The sequence below is a fragment of the Aristolochia californica genome, unplaced genomic scaffold (assembly GCF_029961685.1).
Source record: "Aristolochia californica isolate CCGP_79_NKW_82.1479 unplaced genomic scaffold, dmAriCali1.0.hap1 SCAF_2, whole genome shotgun sequence".
Lineage (NCBI taxonomy): Eukaryota > Viridiplantae > Streptophyta > Magnoliopsida > Piperales > Aristolochiaceae > Aristolochia > Aristolochia californica.
Genome location: NW_027181881.1, coordinates 4457587 through 4479445, shown reverse-complemented (window position 1 = coordinate 4479445; position 21859 = coordinate 4457587). Strand labels below are relative to the sequence as shown.

General features: G+C 38.7%; 1 protein-coding gene across 3 annotated transcripts in view; it reads left to right on the top strand.

Annotated features, from left to right (window-relative positions):
• The window catches only part of LOC137955905 (uncharacterized), a 39287-nt gene that overhangs the window by 12038 nt on the left and 5390 nt on the right, over nt 1-21859 (top strand). For 2 of the 3 annotated variants that reach the window (XM_068803114.1, XM_068803115.1), the window contains exons 7-10: nt 1272-1385; nt 9482-9625; nt 11481-11589; nt 11843-11937. In XM_068803114.1, the coding sequence (XP_068659215.1) occupies nt 1272-1385; nt 9482-9625; nt 11481-11589; nt 11843-11937 (462 nt within the window). The remainder of the gene's footprint in view (nt 1-1271; nt 1386-9481; nt 9626-11480; nt 11590-11842; nt 11938-21859) is intronic. The other variant, XM_068803116.1, reaches the window with a different exon arrangement.

Below are 21859 nucleotides of genomic sequence, written 5' to 3'. Positions count from 1 at the left end.
CTCCTTAAAGTGTGAAAGCATTGAAAATTAATGTAAAGTTTGATAAAAAAATTAACAAGAAAATGGTCTATTAACAACAGTGAAGTGCTTTTAATGCTTCACTCAACTGTAAGCCCAACTCAAGAAATTTGAAGCAATTATGTGATTGGTGATGATGTAGATAGAAGATCTCAATAGTGTAGAGTTTCTCAGACGTTCATAAAAGAGTTATAAGATTCATATTATTGTTTTTACTTATTATCATTATGCTATTCAAAACCGTGAAGTTGGGTCCAAGACCCATCCCTAAATGATTAGCTTACTTAGGAAGCCTCTGTCCTAACTAATAAACTCAAGATCTTTATACTCACTAATCCATGTGGGACTATTCCTTAACACTCCCCCTCACATGTAGGCCCTCTTTTGTGGCTCTACAAGTGGATAATTTAGGTGTAGGCCCTCTTTTGTGGCTCTACAAGTGGATAATTTAGGTGTAGGCCCTCTTTTGTGGCTCTTCAAATAGATAATTTAGGTGGAGACCCACATATGAGTACCTGCTCTGATACTATGTGAAGTTGGGTCCAAGGCCCATCCTAAAATGACTAGCCAACTTAGGAAGCCTCTTTCCCAACTAATAAACTCAAGATCTTTGTACTCACTAATCCATGTGGGACTATTCTTTAACAAAAACAAAAGAAATATTATTGTCATCACCAATAGTGGTGATGGTGATGGTGATGGTGATGATATATATAGAAGATCTCAATAGAGTCGAGTTTCTCAGACTTTCATAAAAGAGTAATGATATCCCTAATATTACTTTTTCTTATTCTCGTCATGCTATTCAAAACAAAAGAAATGATATTATCATCACCATTTGATGGCTAACCTTAATTTCTTGCCAACTACCATCATTTCTGAATTTCTGGTTCTTGACCCTGGAGGCAATTGGGTAACTTAAATATTTTCTTTAATTAGCGATGATTTTTTTTAAATATGAGGAGATGGATAGAAGCCCCGTTCGTGAGATACAATAAATATTTTTTTTTTGCTACTAAGTGGGTGTTTGGTGAGTTTCAATTCAACCATACTGCAAATAAACTTCGAGAAAGGTGTTTCGAACTTATTTTCACTTATTGCTTGCTGTGTAAGTGTAGTCTCTTTACTGAGTCTTCATCCATCATTACCTAAAATTTTATCACTAAAAAAAGAATATTTCTAAAAAAAGATATCTTTAAAAAAAGAAATATGGTTTTGGACTGAAAAGCTAAAGTTTTTTTTATTTTCTACAGAGCGATGCAGATCACTAAATTTTGCAGGAGAGATTGGATTGGGGCTTGATGGTGGTACTGGGCACAAAAAGCCTCCTAGAAAAGGGAGGAAAAAAATGCAAACAGTTCATGATAGTATCCTGTATGCTCGCATGCAAACAGGCTCAGTTTTGATTAATTTTGGTTTGTTTCTGATGTGCCATTGTAGTTTTCTCTTTATATACTTTAAAATCCTGTTATCATGTTTGAGATTTGCATTGTTAAATTAATAGAATTACTTTCTTTTTCTTTCTTTCTTTAATGTTGATCACAAAAACACATGAGATTACCAGCACTAGTGAGCCCAAGACCTTACCTTAATAAACCCGTCATGTGGACATGAGCCAAAGACCAGTCAACCAGTGTTACACTTGGTACCTGTGCCATTTTAGCATTTTGGTTACCACCTGCATCTAGAAAACGATCATTTGAGGTGGAAATTTGATGCTACCATGAGAACATCGAGGACCTTGTGAGTTTTTTCTATGCATTCGATAAAATGAGAGATCATTGGCTCAGCATGGTGGTTTAATTTGAGGTGGAAAGCCTTCTCAAGGGAGTAACCCAAAGTTCAGAAAATGACAAGAAAATTAGAATAAGAACTTACGTATTATGGGTAAATTTTGAAGAAATTTAGTAGGGGTTCTCATAGCTATTGAGAAAAGTGGCAACATATAGAGGCCCACAAAAGTGAAGAAAAAAAGATAAATTTTCATAGACAAGCTAACCTTAAGACATGAAGAACAATCAACAGACTTGGGTTGTGATTTGCTTTTTTTTTTTTGAAATGGTGCTGATTTTTATTAAGACAAAAGCTCAAAAGAGTAATTTACAAAGGAGGGAAACCTTCCCAAACAATGAGAGATTGTTGGAAAGTTCCGAATTTTGCCAATTTATCAGCCAAAGAGTTGGCTGATCTAGGAATGAGATTCCAATTACAATGAATAGAAGATACAATGTCAATAATACTATCAGTGATTGGCCAGTGGCACCAAGAGGGGAACTGTCTTTGGAACACCAACTAATAACAGTCTTCAAGTTGCCTTCAATGATTAACTTCCCATGGAGACGATCCCTGAAGATTTGAAGGCCGAACAGCAGAGCACTAACTTCAACAATATTAGAATCGGCAATGCCCACCAGACGAGCATAAGAAAGAATAGGGTCTCCATTGTGACCTCTGAACACACCGCCTGCTCCTGACGGCCCAGGACAGCCAATAGCACTACCATCAAAATTGAGTTTAATGCAGTCGCAAGGGGGAGGATCCTAGATGGCCATACTCGGAGTTCTCCAGGGGCCAGACATATGGGTGATCAAGCTCCAATTTTCCCGAAGGGAAACGCCCGATAGAGCGGAAAATTCCTTCTTTGTATGAAGCCAGCTCGAGATGAGGGCGACGACATGAGAAACCGTGTTGTCTGAGGTGAAAGCTTTGGAGTTGAATCTCCGGTTGTTCTGCTTGAGCCAAATGCACCATGGAATATGCACAAGATAAGCCGAAAGTATTAACTTGCCCAACCGAGGGAGGTGAATCCCTCGAATCATCTCAAAGGTGCCAAAGAGGTCCTCATGTAGCCCCACTTGGAGCCCAATCTTCTGAAAAATTTTCATCCAGATTTGCCACGAAAAACCATAGTATAAAAGGACATGCTAGACTGTCTCATCACACTTACCACAAAAGGGGCAAGAAAGAACAGGGGCGGTGAAGCCTCTTCTATGAAAGTTGTCAGAAGTAAGAATCTGTTCTCTGATGGCCGACCACATGAAAAATTTGATTTTGCTTGGCACTGAGAGTTTCCAAGCCAGATTTGCCCTGTGCTCATGAATACTGTAGTCTTGTTTTTTGATATGAGAGTAAGCAGAAATAACAGTGAATTAGTGTTGGGCTTCCAAATTAGCTGATCAACTGAATGCTCCCAGATAATAGTACTGCCGAGTCTGGTAAGGAGAGAGAAAAAAGCCAACGATTCCTCATCATTTAGTCCCCGTCGGAATGGGAGACTCCACGACTAATCACTCCATGAATTAGCCACAAAGCAAGAGAGGTCTTTAGCCACCCTATGCAGCCCCAGGAAGTCCTCTGAGAGGGATTGGGGGCCACACCATTCATCCGACCAGAAGAGAAGTGTCCTTCCATTGCCCATATGAAACAAAGTAGCATCTCTAAATTTTGGAAGGAGGACTTGAAAATTGATTTCCATGTCGGGGATTGGAGGCGAGTGGCGCCACCCTCTCTTTACCAAGCACCCGAAAATTGAAGGTAGAATTTAACCATATTCCTCTATAAACTGTTATGCTTGTTGTTGAAATTCCAAATCCATTTGAGCATAAGAGCTTTGTTCATTTCCCTTGTAGGCCAGATGCCCAATCCACCCTTGTTTATGAGGCATGCAAATATCCTTCCAACTAACCAAATGGTATTTGAAGGTGTCTTTTGATCCTCTCCAGAGAAATCGCCGACAGATGGTGTCAATTTTGGAGCAAACGGAGGCCGGACAGTGCATGTATGATAGCAGATAATTTGGCAGTCCTACCAGACAAGACTTGAGGAGAGTGAGACGCCCCGCTATAGATATGAGCTTACCCCTCCAAGTGGCTAGTCTCTTTTCAAATTTCTTAATGAGGGGGAGTCCAAGATATGTAGCTGGCACATTTCCCACAGAGCATCCCAAGTAGTCTGCCATATCCTGAAACCCAGCTAGATCAATGTGGTAGCCAAGAAGAGTGTTTTTTCCCTAGTTTATGTTCTGACCGGAAGCCAATTCAAATAATCCAAAAACAACACGCAGTTTTTTTATATAATCCACAGTACCAATTCCAAAGCAAATAGTATCGTCCGCAAACTGGAGGATCGGAATATCAAAGGCTGTGCAATTTGTCGTGGAGAGGAGTCATCCCATGTTCTTGGCCGAGTAGATCAAGGAGGATAGATATTCTGCTACCACGTTGAAGAGCAAGGGGGAAAGGGGGTCTCCCTGTCTGATTCCCCTGGTTCCCTTAAAATACCCACAAACTATTCTGTTGAGAAGGACGAAGTAGCTTGCAGAGGAGATGCAACTTTGGATGTAGAAGCACCATTTTTCCCCAAATCCCATCTTCCCCAGGAGGGTGTCCAAAAACTTTCAGTTAACTCTGTCAATTGCCTTTTCGAAGTCAAGCTTGAGGATGAATTTGGGGAACTTGAAGACCTTGAAATGATGACTAAGTTCATGACATGCCATGGCCAAATCAAGAATGTTTCTTCCCTTAATAAAAACACTCTGGCCATGGTGAATAGCAATAGGGAGGACTGCCCTGAGTCGACTAGCAAGAAGGCGCGCAATTACCTTATATGCACTGGTGGTGAGACTGATCGGCCAGAAGTCGGATGGGAGCTCTGCCCCATCTTTTTTAGGGATGTGGGCATTGAAAGAGGCTCCAATGCTCCTATATTTGATGCCATGCTGATAAAAGGAGGGGGTCATGCCAGAAATGTCGTCTCTAATGAAGGGCCAACAACGACGATAAAATTCCCCGTTGAATCCATCCGAGCCCGGAGCGCGATTCAAAGGATGACCAAGGGCTGCAATTTCAATTTTCTGACTGGAAAGGGGAGCTTGATGAGGCTAGCTGCAGCTGATGGAATAACTTGGAGGTTAACCCTTTGGAAGAAGGGGCGGACGGGCTGGTGATCAGAGTATAAATCTGCAAAAAAATTCACCAGTGAGTAAAAAATAAGGGTTCGGTCCGAGGTGGTCTCACCGTTGACGCTGGGCATGCTGATGCGGTTGACCCTTCTTCGTGCAGAGGCGATTGCATGGAAGAATTTAGTATTAGCATCCCCGTCGGAGAGCCATTTGAATCTTGCACGTTGCTTCCAGTGCACTAGGTTGATGTGGGCGAAGGACTGCAATTGCCCTTGAAGGGCATACCTCTGAGAGACTTTTGGAGAAGAGAGACCTCTAGACTCCTCAAATTTGAGAGCGGCTGTCTGAGCAAGGGCATTAGCTCTCACAGCCAAGGAAGAGGCCTTCTTTTTGGAGTCCCAGGACCGTAGCAACGGTTTCAACATCCTGCTTTGACACCATGTTGAAGTAAGTTAACTGAAATTATGAGATATCTTCCCAACTAATAAGAATATGATATTTTTAAACTAAAATCAATGTAACACTATTCACCAGCCATGTGTGTAAGCAACTAGCTTGATATGCATACATGTTTTTTTTTTTTTTTTCTTTTCATTTAAAGGGTTGGAAGGCCAAGCAAATTACAAGGCAGAGGAGAGGGGTCCCTAACAATGAGGAATTGGAAGGAAACCCTATTAAGCAATAGAGTCAGCCAAAGAGTTGGCTGATCTTAATACAATCAATTATGTTAGAAGCAATGTCTAAGGCTTCAAAGAATAGACGTCTTAGCCTTCAAAGGGGGAGGGAACCGTTGGCACACCAATTAATGCCAACAAGGGAGTCTCCTTCAACCACAATGTGGCCCTTAAACCCTTTTTTTGAATAGCTTGAGGCCTTGCATGAGGTACTGAAAATTCGGCAAAAGTGGAGTCAGCCCGCCCCTAAGGACCAGCATAGCCTGATTTTGTGCGCAACAAAGTGTCTCCATATAGACACCCTGAACCGATTAAATTTCCAGCACCATTTAGCAAGGAGAGCTTCATTCATTGGTCTAATTGGGAGGATGCCAAGTCCTCCCTGAGTTTTGTGCTTAAGGACCTCCGACTACTTGACCAAATTTTTGAACCTGTTTCTAAGCATTTCAAGAGGCAGTTTCTCATGATTCTTCAATTTTCTTAGAGATACTCACCAAGCAGCCAAGCAAGGATAGGTAATATGATGGGATACCCGTGACGCTGGACTTTATGAGGGTTAATCTTCCCGCTTTGGACGGGAGCCTTCCTTTCCACGTTGCTAATCCTTTTTCCATTCTCTCTAAGATCAGATTCCTGAGGATTTTATCAGGTGTTGCTGTTACATCTGGCTTAAGAAATTTAAATAGAAGGAGGGTAATAAATAAATAAGTAAGAAGAAGGGATTAGCTAGGAAATATGGAGCACTAGGAGTACTTTGTAGAATAAGGGACATACATGGGTGTTTTAGTAACTATCAAAAGGAAAGGGCAAGAAAGGAGAAAATCGAGAGAAAGGGAGGAAGAAAATGGGGAGTCTTCAAGCTGCCCTAGAGCAACAAAAAAAAAATACGACGAAGGGAGAGGGAGCTCGACGAAGGAAAGAGGGGAAGAAGAGGAACAAAAGCGGAAGTTTAGGAGAAGAAAAACAAGAAGAGAAGGAGGTAAGTTTGTTCATACGTCTTCTCTCCCCTTCCTTTTAGTTTCTTCTCTTGTCATGCCCTCCTATGGTTCTCTAGAAAGAGAACTTCAGATATATATATATATTTTTTACTTAGGTGGGGTTATTGATGCCGAATCTGACTTTTTTTGCTCAATACAGCTGGAAGATTTGAGTTTGTGTTGTTAAATTGTAACTGTGGAATTTATGTTCCTCTTTTACAAATTTTCTTTTCGGTTAAGTCTTATGGGATATTGAGATACTGGGAGGTGATACTAGGAAAATGTTGTTGTATGAGTCACACGCACTTGAAGATTGAAGCATATTCAAATGCAGACTAGGCGGAATCCAAATTGAATCTGAAATCTACTACAAGCTATTGTGTATTTGTTGGTGGATATTTAATCAGCTGTAAGCGTAAGAAACTGAATGTGGTAGCCGACCCTAGTACAGAAGCCAAATACTTGGCACATACAGTTAGTAGCCACGTCATTGTTACAAGAATTGAACTTTCCCATTACAGAGGCTATGACCATGCATTGCGGTAATTAAGTTGCAATTTCCTTTGCTAGTAATCCCATAGTCCATGAACAAACTAAGCATGTAGAAGTTGATTGTCACTTTATTCGTGATGCAGTGATGAGTAGTCCAATGGTCACTCCCTATGTTCAATATGCATATTAGCTTGGTGATATACTCACTAAGGCCTTGGGCAAAAGAGAATTCGGGTTTTTTTGTAACAAGTTAGGGCTTCTCAATATATGCGCTCCAACTTGTGGGGAGTGTTGGAATTCATGTTAAAGAGTATTTTGGTCATTTTGCTCTTCTAGTATTATATCCTTCTAGAAGCAGTAGTTAATTAGGTATTATTTTTGTGAAGTTGGGTCCTGGGCCCTTCCCAAAATGACTAACCAATTTAGGAAGTTTTTTTTTTCCAACTAATAAACCCATGATCTTTATACTCACTAATCTATGGGGGATTATTCTTTATTTTTTATTTTTTTATGAAATGTGATTTTATTAAGAGAGCAAAAAAAGAGATTGCAAGGAGGCTCCTTGCTTGACTAAAGCATCAACCACAAAATTTGCTGATCTCGGAATGAGAGACCAAAAACGGTAAAAAAGATTGACAATATCCAAAATTTCAAAAAAGGCATCCCAATGGCGCCACGGAGGTGAAGAGGCATTCTCATACCAGCCGATCACCACCTTGGAGACTCCCTCGATCAGGATTGGCCTGGAGCAATGATCGCGAAAAACACGAAGCCCATTAAGAAAGCTTTGTAGCTCGGTCGTCGTGGAGTCCGCAATACTGAGAGGGCTGAAGAAGGAAACGATCTGGTTCCCATGAGAGTCACGTATCACGCTGCCGAAACCCGCTAAGCTAGGGTTACCTAGAGAAGATCCGTCAAAATTCAACTTTAAGGACACTAGCAGGTGGCAGGGTCTACTCATAGATAATGGGGGACTTCGAAGAAGTGTGGAGTTGGGCAAGGCACCTCCAATTATTTCTGATGGACAATCCCGATAAGGGGGAGAAGGCTTTTCGAGAGTGAAGCCAAGTAGCAATTTGCCTGAGATGGTTTCAACGGCTCTTATCTTGAGTGCTGAATTTGGCATTGAATCTCCTTTGATTGCGCTCTAGCCAAAGACCCCAGGGGATGAATGCGGAGAAGGTAGAGATCATCAAATTTCCAAGACCGGGGATAGGAGTCCCTGCAAGTAGGGGTGGCATCGAGCCGAGCCGAGCGGAGTCCGAACTTGCCTATGTTCGAGCCAAGCCTAGGCTCGAGCGCGCACGCACGGGGGGGGGGGGGGGGGGAGGGGAGAAATTATTTCTCCCCTTAACTTAGGTATTCTGTTGGTTCTGGTTTTCCGCCGAGACGAGGAACGATGTCGACGGAAACAAAGGCGAAGGCAGATGAGGGGGAAGACATCAAGTGGCGGCGGCAGAAAGCGGCCGGCGAGGAGGCGGCCACAATAGTGGCTAGAGGGGCTCGGCGGTGACGAGGGGAGGAAGATTTTGCCCCCCTCGCTCTCACTCCCGCTCTGCTCGGCGCTCCGGTCACTACTCCCCCGAATCCACGCCACTCGTTAAATTAACGAGCCGGCTCGCGAGCTTTCAAGCCGAACCTTGATTCGGTCAAGCTCGACTCGTTAATTTAAATGAGTCGATCCCGGATCTCGAACTCGGCTCGAGATTCGGATATACCGAATCGAACCGTGCCGGAATCGAGCCGAGCTCGAGCCGCTCAGTTTGAAGCCACCCTTACCTGCAAGCATTCAGCAAGTGGTGGCCAAGTCGTCAGGGAAGCAGATATGGAGCCCAATTCTGCTAAATATCGACGTCCAAATCCCCTAGGAGATTAATACTCCCCCTCACGTGTAGGCCCTCTTTTATGGCTCTACATGTAGATAATTTGGGAGGAGGCTCACGTTTGAGTACCTGCTCTGATACCATGTGAAGTTGGGTGTGGGGCCCATCCCAAAATGACTAGCCAAGTTAGGAAACCTCTTTTCCAACTAATAAATCCAAAATTTTTGTACTTGCTAATTCATGTGGGACTATTCTTTAACAATTTTAGTAGCATAAGGTTCAATTTTCACAATGTTCTGAGTAGTATTTAGTAAGTTATGAGAGTTTAAGTGATGATGGGTATTTTTTTAACTTTCATTAGCTTTCACTGAAGTTGTAATTAAATAGAAAAGAGTTCGTTTTTCTCCCCCATTGAGTGCTGGATAGACGCACTCTTCTCCTCCCTTTTCTCTGTTATTCTTCTTTTTCTCTCCTTTTATCCTACAAGTTTATATTTTTACATATCATAACATTTTTATTTCTAAGCTTGAATCTGGATGGGACTGCCATTTGTATTTGAAGTGATCCTCAAGGTTTGAATCCTTAATCATCTCCTAGACAAAGGTACAACTCTTGGAGAGCAAGAAAGATCTGAATCCGTAGATGGGGATGATGAAACTGCTGCTTCTGAGTCAAACATGGAAGATCATGGCATTGCTTGTTCACTCTCCAGGGATTCAAAGCGTAATTTTTCAGCATCTCGTACGTTCTCTTTTTTATTTTCTGAAATTGTTTTGTTCAGAGATTTCTACTATTGATTATTTGCTGAGAACCTGCTACTGTTGTCAGGAAAACCCCTCTCTAGATAATCAAGGAATGTAAAAATCTGGTGATTGGAGGGGATTTGCTAGGAAAAGATATCAAACCACCCCTAGAGACTATTTTATATTAAAAAATAAATCCTTCGATTTAACTAAATGCATTTATATCTAAAAAAATATGCCATATTTATATTACTCCCAGGCCCTAAAGACTTCTATATTACTAATGTCCTAGTTATTTATGAAATGGAAGTTGTTCCACTGAGCTGTTTGTTGAAAGAGAAATAAACGGTTGTTTCTTGCCAATTTTCCTGGAATATCCAATCTCTTTTGGCTGTTGAAGTTTATGAGGAAAATGGGCTAATTTTTGCCTTTTCCTTGCATAAATGCTTTTTCTGGGGAATAGGGCAGCTGGGGCTGAAAAGTTCTCTTTCAAGGTAGATATCCAGCTCTCCTCTATGTTTGAAGGCTAATAAGCAATTCTTCACAGCTCCTTTTGTTACTGATGGAGATTCTATGGTGGTTATTAGTTGGCTCACAAAACATGGCACATCCACCATGGCCGTTACTTCATGTCTATGATTTGATTTTTTCTCTTTGTATGGGTGTGACTTTTATTAGGATTCATGTTTTATGCAGAAATAACTATATTATTAATTCTGTAACATGGCTGGGGGTTGATTTACAAGAGATTATTAGGGTGATTCATTCCATTTAGATACAGGATGTTTTTTTTTTTTTATAATTTTGGGCTGCTTCGTGCCGTTCTTTTGTACTCTTGTATTTTCTCTCTTTAGTTGAATTTTCTCACTTTATTCAAAAATTATTATTTCCTGGAGCTTTTTTTAACATATTATTCCCTGTGAATCTTTCAATTTTTTTGGGATCCTCTGTGGTTTTTCTTACAATATTTTCTTTTTCAAATCATGAGACCTTAGATGTTAACAAACTGGATTGAAGTGAGGCAAATTTAGGCACGATTTGCAAAACTTGACACTGGGCTGTTCTCCTACCCGCTCTTTGAAACAATAATGCTTCCTAATCCTGTCCTACACGTAGAGTGAAACCTCAGCTTGTGCTTCCCCCCTAACCACACAATCACACCAAATTATATGAAGTTATATTTCAATTTAACAAATAATACTTTTTCTTTCTTATAAGAGAATTATGAAACAGTGCATTTCTAACTGCATATTTAAAAATAAGGATACTATTAAGGGATTCAACACCTTAAAAGTTATACTAATTAAAGAACTATATTTTTAGAAAATAGAAGTTAGATTTAAAACTTATACTAATTAAAGAATTACGCTCTTAGAACATAGTGGTTGAATCAGACTGGAGAGAAGGAAGTTCTGCTTGCCAAACAGCTAGGAATAGGATTACGTTTGCTGTTTGATCCCTAAACAATTTTATTTCATTAAGTGATTAATACATAATTTCGGAAATACTTTTTAAAAGCAGAATACTTACTTTTACTGGCTGTAGAACACTACTTTTTAACTTAATAGAACAAGTTAAATATTTTTCATTTGGGTTAAGTTTTGCAGAACATGACATTATTTTGTTCTGCAACCCTAAACTAAAGGGGTGGGTTGGGGAATCCATATCTGATTCTACTTGATGTCCAACTTAGTCATGACACTTTATTTTCTGTTTTCTGGTTCTTATTTATAATTTATTTTTATTTTATAGCATTTTTATTAGTACTGTTACTATTGTTATTGTCATTATAAATGTGAATAATCGTTCGAATCCTGAGCTTTAACTCTCTCATATCATTTCTTGTTCTTAAGGAACCTCAACACCTATAGATGGGTCTCTAGGAGCGGATGGCTCTGTCATTAGTGGAAGCACAAATCATTCAGCAGGTGCAATGTCTTCTTCCAAAAAACGTAATAAGTTGTATGTTCACTTTCCCTCTTACATGATCATCTGAAATTCTCTGGACATCTGAATATTATGGAATATGAAAAATCATGATTCAAAAATCCAAATCTTAGGTTTTCCATGTCTCTCGTATTTCAATACATTGAGTTCATGATGTGTTGCACTGCAAAGTGCATTGATTATTCACCACCATTTTAGCCCTTTATTATGTCTATAATCAGTTCCATGCTATCTACATATCATTGAGGGTCTGTTTTTGGCCTTGCAGGGTGGCTGTTGACCCCTTCCCACAATCCAATGGTATAGACAGAGTATGTGGTGTAGTGACAGAGGCTGCACCAAGTTGTCAAGAGACAAGTAATTGTTGAGTAACACCCAACCTTTTCAAATTTATTGAGTTCAAGTTATACAAAGAACCTTATGACAATTTATTGGACTATCATCAATTAAAGGTTTATTTGGGCCATTTCAAGAAAGGTTTCATTTCAAGTTTTAGTTCAAATGACACATTATAGTTGTTCATTGTTAATTCAGAATATTTTAGCAAATGTGGCTTTTCCAACCATCCCAAAGATATTTTGATTGAGATTGCTCATGTACCAGATCCTGGTCAAGTAGAGCAGATCTCAGATGACGTAATTATCAGCTACTAACTTGGGATAATCATTATCCTTGGGACTGGTGACAGGAAGGAGAAAAACTTGTGATATAGTTGTCAAATGTCAAAAATCTTGTCCAGCTGTTAAACATCATACTTTGTTGCTTGGATTGTTCTCAAGCAGAAAACCTTTCATGGGCTGGGAAAAGTAGAGGGTTCTGATGCTTCGAGATCCTAGTGCAACACTTTTCAATATTAACTATTTCCTTTATGTTGCATATGATTTGATCTTGCAGTTTACATCAATTTTACATGTCTTTTTTTCTTTTCCTCTGTGTGTGTGTCTGTGTTTTTGAATATTGAAATAATAATCTAATTAGAAGACGAAAGAGTAAGGGGAATGGTAGAAGGCTCTTAAAATGGGAGCCTGTTCACCAAGACATACAGATCTATACGTAAAGCTTAAGAAGAATGGAGTTCCCTTCCTAAAGAAGTTGAAAGTGAACTCTATTTTTTAGCATGAGTGGGTGTTTAGTAATTTGCTTCCTCAGGATTTTGAAGTACTTATTTGAAAGATTTTACCTGGCCCTTAGATTTCAGTAAAGATTTGAATTTTGGTATGATTTCAGGATATAGAAGTTATTGTTAAAAGGTTAGACCCAAACACAGAGAACCAAAGCCTAACTTGTTAAATGTATGTTAAAAAAAGATATTCCTTTTCTATTGAGAAGTTGTTTGCTTCATAATAAGAGATTGATAAATACACACAAATAATTTTCTTATGGTTTTGCTGTACAATATATGCATACTGTACATTTTTCCTGATATCTCCTGATATGGGCCGAATTCAATCCGTGAGAAAAATTGAGAAGTAGAGAAATAGAGAGTGAAAAGTCAGATTGTGTTCATTCAAGAGAAACTTGCTCTCCTAACTCTAAATTATAAATAATTACTTACATCAACGACAATTATATAAGACCCTAATACATAAATTGCCCTCAAAGCATATGAAAGTAAAATTATAGTAAGAAGCTACTATATCATTTTGTTCCCCTTCAAAGATTGTCATCACGGTTAACAACTGATGCAAAATGGAGCCACAATAAATCTTTGAAACATGGAGGTCGGGGCACGATTATAAGCACTGACGGATGAGTCTTTATCCTCCACCAACATTTTGTTCCATATTCGGCTTTATTTTTTAGAGATAGGTTTGTTTGCGTTGGCCTCTCCAAAGAAAAAAAAGGGACATTGTTGAAGAGCATATATAGAATAGTCTTACATGATTCTCACAGTAAAAAGTCTCATAGAGCCAGAATTAATATGATGGAGTCTTACAGAAGTCTCACAAGAAGATGTCTCATTGAAGAGGTTCAATTAAAGGTGTTTTAGTTATTTTAGTCTTCTATTTATGTTCAGTTGTTTAATTGTTCTATGACTTATCTTTTAATATTTAACTTTGGGTGTAACTGGGATAATGGTAGTTTAGTTGTAATTGGATTCTACTTTTTCCTCTATTATAAATAGAGGCTCATTGTACTCAAATTACAACAAGTTACTGAAATATTTCTCTTTTCTAGAAATTAAACATGGTTTCAGAGCGGGTTCTGTGAGTTGACTTAGTCAACCCACAGAGATAATGTGATCCTTTTCTGATTTAATCATCTCTAGTAGTTTAGGTTCGTATTCTATCTTTTTTCTTTCTTTCATGTCTTAGTACCCGTTGTTTTCTTGGCATTCGTACCTTCATGTGAACTTTTCATGTTGAAAATTATATATTGACGGAAAGATCTTCGAGTCTACTTTCCAATGCAAAAAGAAGTTTGGCAATTTGAGTTTTCTACAAAGAAAAATTGATATTTGAAACAACAAAAGTCAAACTGCAAGAGAGGTTTGAGCAGTAGCAAAAACCTTCAACTTTCGAAGCGTTTTATGCCATCAAGAATGAGACTTTATATGGAGAATTATATGTCAAAAGATAGTTTGTAAGTCTATTTTTTTACCTATTAAAGCAATTCTCAATTTGAGTTTTCTCGAGGGAGATCAATATCGGAAGAGTCAATGATCATGCTGGCCAAAGAAAGAAGAAAACACTCAGTTCCGCCAGATTATAAAGTCCAAAATCCACTAGATTCTCTCTCTCAAAAGAAGTATATTTTATTAAAAAAAATTATACTTGAATGAAAGGTATCAGAGTCTAGTTTCAGAAGGAGAAAATTTTATGTCAAATCTAATCTATATGTGAGGAGATATTCACATCGGAGTAGGCAACCATCAAGCTACAAAATGAAGAAAATAAAGATGTCATAATAGATTCAAGAACTAAGTTTTTTATGTCAAATTAGGTATTAAATTAAAACTCTTTTGAGTCTAGTTTTTTAAGAAATAAACGGTTTGTGATTCTGATCTATATTGTGGGAGATATTGATATCAAAAGTACTAAAGGTCAGGTATTAAATTAAAGCTCTTTTGAGTCTAGTTTTTTAAGAAATAAACGGTTTGTGATTCTGATCTATATTGTGGGAGATATTGATATTGGAAGTACTAAAGGTTTGTTATGCCGAAAATCTCTCATTTTTCCTATTTTCTCTCCTATTATCTCTCCATGCATTGACATGAATTGAGTTTCTTTTCTCCTAGATTCCTAGTTTTTAGCCAAATTTCTCTTCTAATCAGAGAGTTTTGGTCAGAATTAATCACTCCATGATGTGCTTGTTCAAGGTATGCAAAAGTTTCCTACTTTGATGTTTTCAAGTTTTGCGTTTTTGTTACTTGGTTGTGTATCTTATGCATTGTCAACTTCGAAAATTGTGGTCACCCCCCCTCCCTCCTCCCCCCCAAAAAATGTTATACTTAGTCAAATTTATTGAGTTCTATCTTTGTAGTCTCCCCTAGTTTTTTTTTTTTTTTTTAAAAGCCATATTATAGATTCGTTTGGAAGTATGAGTGTTGTATAGTCACCTCCTTCCGGTTAAAGTTGTTTTCCAATAGTATTGCTTCAGTTTATCTTCTTGTGTTTTCATCACTTCAGAGTTATCCCTAGACCCACTACCTAAAAAGTATAAGAGTGTATCCAACATCCAGCTTGAGTCAAGTCTTTTATCCTTCACCCAAGAGGTGATTTGTGTTTGAGCTACCCTTGAAACGTGAGTTGTCTCTTTGTTAAGCCCTAAAGTTGGGCCGTTTTTCCGGCTTTAAAATTGAGCGGAGTGTGTTTCAGGCTATGACTATTTTGACTGGTGTATGGAGCTTTGTCGTACGGCTAGGAGTAATTTTCTTCTCCCATATTGTGTTATGTCCAAGTTGGGTCTCTATGTCCTTTTTATCCCCAGCTTGAGGGGGAGAAGTAGAAGAATAAGTACAAGAAAGAGGTTTGCACATGTTGTGGTAATTTTTATGTGACCAAAATATTCAACAAAGGGGGAGAACAAATGATGAAGATTTAACATATATGAAAAATTTTTAGCCACTGAAGATTGAAGACCAAAAATCTTTTTCATTGCAAGTTGAAGTTATAGACTCCACCTTGAGGGGGAGTACTGAAGAACAAATATGCAATAGTCTTACATGACTCTCACAATAAGAAGTTTTACAAAGGTAGAATGAATATGGTAGAGTCTTATAGGAGTCTCACAAGAGGTCTCATAGAAGAGTCTCAGTTAAAGGTGTTTTAGTTATGTTAGTCTTCTATTTATATTCAGTTGATCAATTGTTTAAGGACTTATCTTTTAGTGTTTTAACTTTGGGTGTAACTGGGATAAGGGTAGTTTAGTTGTAATTGGATTCTACTTGTTTCCTCTATTATAAATAAAAGTTCATTGTACTCAAATTACAACAAGTTAGTGAAGTATTTCTCTTTTACAGAAATTCAATAGACATGAACATTTTTCTACCTTGATTTTGAAGCATATATTTCATCTTTTACCCTATACTTGTTGCTGCATACCATTTTTGTAAAATGAGATGAGAGAAGAGATTGAAGGAGGAAGAAAGCAAGAAGAGAGAGAGAGAGAGATAGAGGAGGCTTGTTGAGAGCCAACTTGATGGGGAAGAAGTCAACCCCCATCTCTATTTTATCTAGCCTCTTAAGATGTATTACAAAAAGACTAAACTCCCCCTAACATAGGGAGGTGTACATAAGAGCCTAAAAAAAATCTAAAAATGACATATTAACTACCCCAACTCCATACCATAAATTTGGGACCTCCTAGCTACATTGAAATGACTAAAATACCCCTAACTTTTAATACATCCCTTCAAGTTGGGGTGTATATATCCAACAATACCTTCTCTTGGGGGATTTGGATGTCGATTCTTAGCAAAATTGGGTTCTATCTCTGCTTCCCTGAGGACTTGGCTGCCACCTGCCGAATGCTTGCCGGGACTCCTATCCCCAGTCTTGGAAAATTGATGATCTCTGCTTTATCCACATTTATCCCCTGGGGTCTTTGGCTGGAGCGCAATCAAAGAAGATTCAATGCCAAATTTACTACTCAAGATAAGAGTCATTGAAACCATCTCAGGCAATATTACTACTTGGCTTCACTCTTGAAAAACCTTCTCCACTTTCTCAGGATCATCCATCAGAAATAATTGGAGGAGCCTAGCCTAGTTCCACATCTCTTCGAAGCCCCCTGTCATCTGCGAATGGACCCGCCTCCTGCTTGATTCCTTAAGTTGAATTTTGATGGACCTTCTCTTGGTAATCTTGGCTTAGCCGGTTTCGGTGGCGTGATTCGTGATTCTCTTGGGAACCAGATCGTCTCCTTCTCCGGGCCTCTCGGTATTGTAGACTCCATGACGGCTGAGCTTCAAAGTCTTCTTAATGGGCTTCATGTTTTTCGTGATCATTGCTCCAGGCCGATCCTGATTGAGGGAGACTCTAAGGTGGTGATCGGTTGGTGCGAGAATGCATCTTCGCCTCCATGGCGCCATTGGGATGCCTTTTTTGAAATTTTGGATATTGTCAATCTTTTTTATTGTTTTTGGTCTCTCATTCCGAGATCAGCAAATTCTATGGTTAATGCTTTAGCCAAGCAAGGAGCCTCCTTGCAATCTCTTATTGTCAGGAGTTAGCTCCTTTTTGCTCTCTTAATAAAATCACAATTCATATAAAAAAAATATATCAAACAATCCCAGCTTGTATAGAAGTTAGGTTTTTTAAAGATATCCCCTATCTGCTCAGTGGTCCTTATATATGGGGTAATTAGCTTGCCACTAATCACTGCATCTTTCACAAAATGTAGATCAACTTCAATATGTTTTGTCGTCTCATGGGAAACATGATTACTAGTAATGAAAATAGATTTGATTATCACTCTTAAGCTCACCATAGGCTCTTCAACTACAATTTTAAACTTCTTCAACACATAATGAATCCACATGAGCTCATTCTTTGTGTGAACCATTGATTGATATTCCAGCTCAGCTCTGGACCTTGCTACCACATTTTTTTCTTGCTTTTGCACATAATAAAATTTCCTCCAACAAATGTACAACACCATAGAGTAGATTTCCTATCAAGTTTTGGCCCAACACAATCTGCATCGAATATCCTTCAATCTTAAGATGATCATGTGGAGTATAAAATAGTCCTTTGTCTGGAGTTCCCTTCAAATATTTTAAGATTCTCTCAGCTGCTTCAAGATGAACTCTGCATGGAGATTCTATAAATTGACTTACCACCATAAAAGGAAAAGCAATATCAGGTCTTGTAACTGTCATATATATCAATTGTCCAACTAGTCTTCTATACATAGTCATGTCTTTCAGTTATGGGGTGTTCTCATCCCATAAGTTATGATCAACCTCCATAGGAGTATTTACTGGTATGACTCCTGAAAGCCCATACTCTCATAGTTATCAGTAATATACTTCTTATGGGAAAGTACTAACCCTTACTTGCTTTTAGCAACTTCAATCCCCAAAAAATATTTTAGAGATCCAAGATCCTAGGCTTAGAAGTGGCTGCTCAGATAGGTTTTCATTTCTTCAATCCCCTAATAATTACTAATTGACATCACAATGTCATCTACATACACCACAAGAATCACAGCCCCGGATGAAGAAGTGATGACAATGGCTCCTATATACACCACAAGGTAGGCTTTCATTTCTTCAATCCCCTAAGAATTACTAATTGACATCACAATGTCATCTACATACACCACAAGAATCACAACCCCGAATGAAGAAGTGATCACAATGGCTCCTAACAAATCCAAATGTTGTGACAACCTTACTCATCTTATCAAATTGGGCCCGAGGACTCCATTTCAACCCATAGATAAATTTATGCAACTTGCAAACTTTGCCATTCTCCCCTTGAGCGACATACCCATATACACCTCCTCCTGAAGATCACCATCAAGAAAAAAGAATTTTTTATATCTGGCTGAAAGAAGGGCCATTTCTTAAAAGTAAAATCTGGACTGTAGTCATTTGGGCTACCTGAGAAAAAGTATCAAATACATCCATTGTTAAGCACCAATCCAATACTACCCAAAAGACTGGCCTGTTAGGAGCGGAAGACATAGGTACTTATCCCAGGCCCATAACTAGGATGTCCCATAGCATCACACCCCCCCTTCGAGAGTTGATGACCACGGCGGCGCAACGACACAGGCCCGACCCGAGTTTTTATCATATGGCCTACCTGTATTTTAATCCAACCTTTGCGTGCGACGCAACGACACTGGCCCGACCTGGGTTTTTATCTTACGGCCTACCAGTATTTAAATCCAGCCTCTGCACCGTTGCCGGGAATCGAACTCGCGACCGAGGGTCGGCTCTGATACCAAATGTTAAGCACCTAGCCAATACTACCCAAAAGACCGGCCTGTTAGGAGTTGAAGACATAGGTACTTAACTGAGGCCCATAACCAGGGTGTCCCATAACATCCACACTATATATTTGGGTGTAAGCCTTAGCCACCAGTCGTGCCTTATATCTTTCAATTATCCTATTAGCATTATATTTGATAGTATACACCCAAGCACTCAAAGGGTAGCATTTGTAGGAGGTTTGAACAAGGTCCATATCTTCCTAGTCAATAAGTCATCCCTTTCATCATTCATAGGTTTCTTCCACTCATGCAAACACAAGGTATCTTGCGCTCTAGTAGGAATAGAAACACTGGATAGGGAAGTAGCAAAAGACCGAAATGAATGAGACAAATTAAGGAAAGAAACATACTTTGAAATAGAATGACAAGTACCTTTTCTTATGGCAATGCGAAGATGCAAATCATTGAACATGGGGTCTACAAGCTTAGAGGAAAATGATCCAACCATGTTAGGGGGCCATAGAGGAGCCTTGATGTTGCAATCCACTTTGTGGGCTGTTGTCTATTTACCTTTCTGCACCAATATACCTATAATGCGGATAAGTCAAGACGGTGGAAGGTACAATAGGACTGTCTATAACTGGAATAGGAATAAGGGACTCAGCAGCCACTATAGGATGAGATGAAATCTCAGAAGATAACACTAAAAATGGTGTAGTCTCAAAAAAAATGTTGTCTGTTGAAATGTAAGTTATCTAGTTAACAGGATCATAAGATCTATAACATTTTTTATTATGAGGTAACCAAGAAAAATACACTCTATAGCCCGAGGAGAAAACTTGTCAGTGTGTGGACCAAACGAATGAACAAAATTCAAGGAACAAACAACGTGGGTGTGACTTCAAATATGGAACATCTGGTTTGAAAACTTGCAATGAAATTTTTCCGCCCAACCCAGAGGATAACATTCTATTAATTAAGTAGCAAGAGGTTAGAATTGCGTCTCACCATTACAGCTTAGGGACATTCATCTGAAATAATATAGTACGAGCAATTTCTAACAAATGACAAGTTTTCCATTCTGCAACTCCATTTTGTTGTGGGGTATAAATACATGATGATTGATGAATAATCCCATGAGATGAACAAAATGATGAGAATTTTCTATTAAAAAATTCAAGACCATTATCAAAACGAAACACATGAATTGAAGCACCAAATTGAGTGTTTATTTCATTGAAAATTTTGACAAATACATCAAAGACTTTAAACTTCTCCCTAAGGAGATACATCCAAGTAACTCTATTACTGTAATCTATAGAAGTCAAAAAATAATGAAAACCAAACTAAATGGGAGTCAGATAGGAACTATAGACATCAGAATGGACTAACTCAAACGGAGTTGTTCCATGGCTGCTACTCAATGAAAAGAACTCTTGTGATGCTTCCTAAGTTGGCATGAATGACACTGAAAAGAAATATCTAAAGAAAGAGGAGGAAGAAACTCATGCAACTTTAATGAGATAGATGTCCCAACAGTAGATGCCAGAAGTAAGGTGTCACAACAACAACACTTAGCGCAGTCTGTGGACTAGATTGAGTAGCATTTAGATGGTAGAGGCCTCCCCTTTCATGTCCAGAACCAATCATCCTCCTTGTTTGCACATCTTGAAAATGTAACGACTTAGTAATTTGATTCACAGACAGTAAGTTAATAGGAAATTTAGGAACATATAATACAAATGATAAGAAAAGACAATGAGTCGGTTGAACTACTATTCCACCTATAACAGAGGAAGACCCATTTGCTAATGTCACAGACTTACTCGAGGAAATAGAGATAAATCCGGTAAACTGGGATGACGTATCTAACATATGGGCTGAAGCCGTAGAAACAAGTAGTGCAGACATACCTTGCATAGCTAGAGTAGCATGAGTAGAAGATGATGTACTAACCATAGTAGGAGCACTCATAGGTATAATAGCAAGTTTGTCCCAAACAATGAAATAACTATTGAATTTCATCTTGTGGACTAGTAGTTGATTCCTCTGCACTTCTAATGTAAAGTACTAAGTGGGAGTCCTCGATCTAAGACAGTCCAATAAATCTGGCAACTTGTATTTGTCCACCTTTTCTTGCAGTTTGACAAGATCAGTGGTGAAGGGATGAAGTACTGTTACTACTTTGCAACACCTCACACATCTTAGTAAAGTACTTTGTCACAGTTTTCTTTTCCCTGCTCATGCTGAAGAACTTAACATATTTCTTTCAAAAAAAACTTAATATATAGCTCATACACATGAGACAAGTAGCTTTTTTGATAACAGATAAGACTCCAGCGTCTTCCATATGTCCTTAACAGTTCACAACTGATTAGTTGGTTACTAACATGAGGCTGCATAGAGTTAAATATGCATGTCTGTACTTGATGATCCTCAGCCTCCCAATCTTATGTAATTTGACCCAGCGGATCCTCATTAATATACTTAACTTTTCTTTTGGCAATCAGAATGTTCTTAACAGCTCAAGATCAATTCAGGTAATTCGTCTCATCTAACTTCATAGAGGTTATCTGATTATAATTTTTTATTTTCTACACTTTCAGTAGACCTCGTAGGAGAAATAACTTCTCCAGAATCAACTATATTCACCCTCATAACCAGCTACCTAACACAAATGTAGTGACACAAGAAGTCTCTTAAAACACATCTTTTGACAAACATCTGGCAGATCCAATATAATATTCTCTGATATGTGAGCCTTGATATGTAGTATTCCCTTTTTTGAATACTAATTGAACCAATTTAGGAGATAGGACAGCAAACTGGGCCCAAAAGTTAATATGCGTAGGAAGCCTGTGTCTATGTTCGGTGACATAGGTAGTAATTCTTCATGAACACA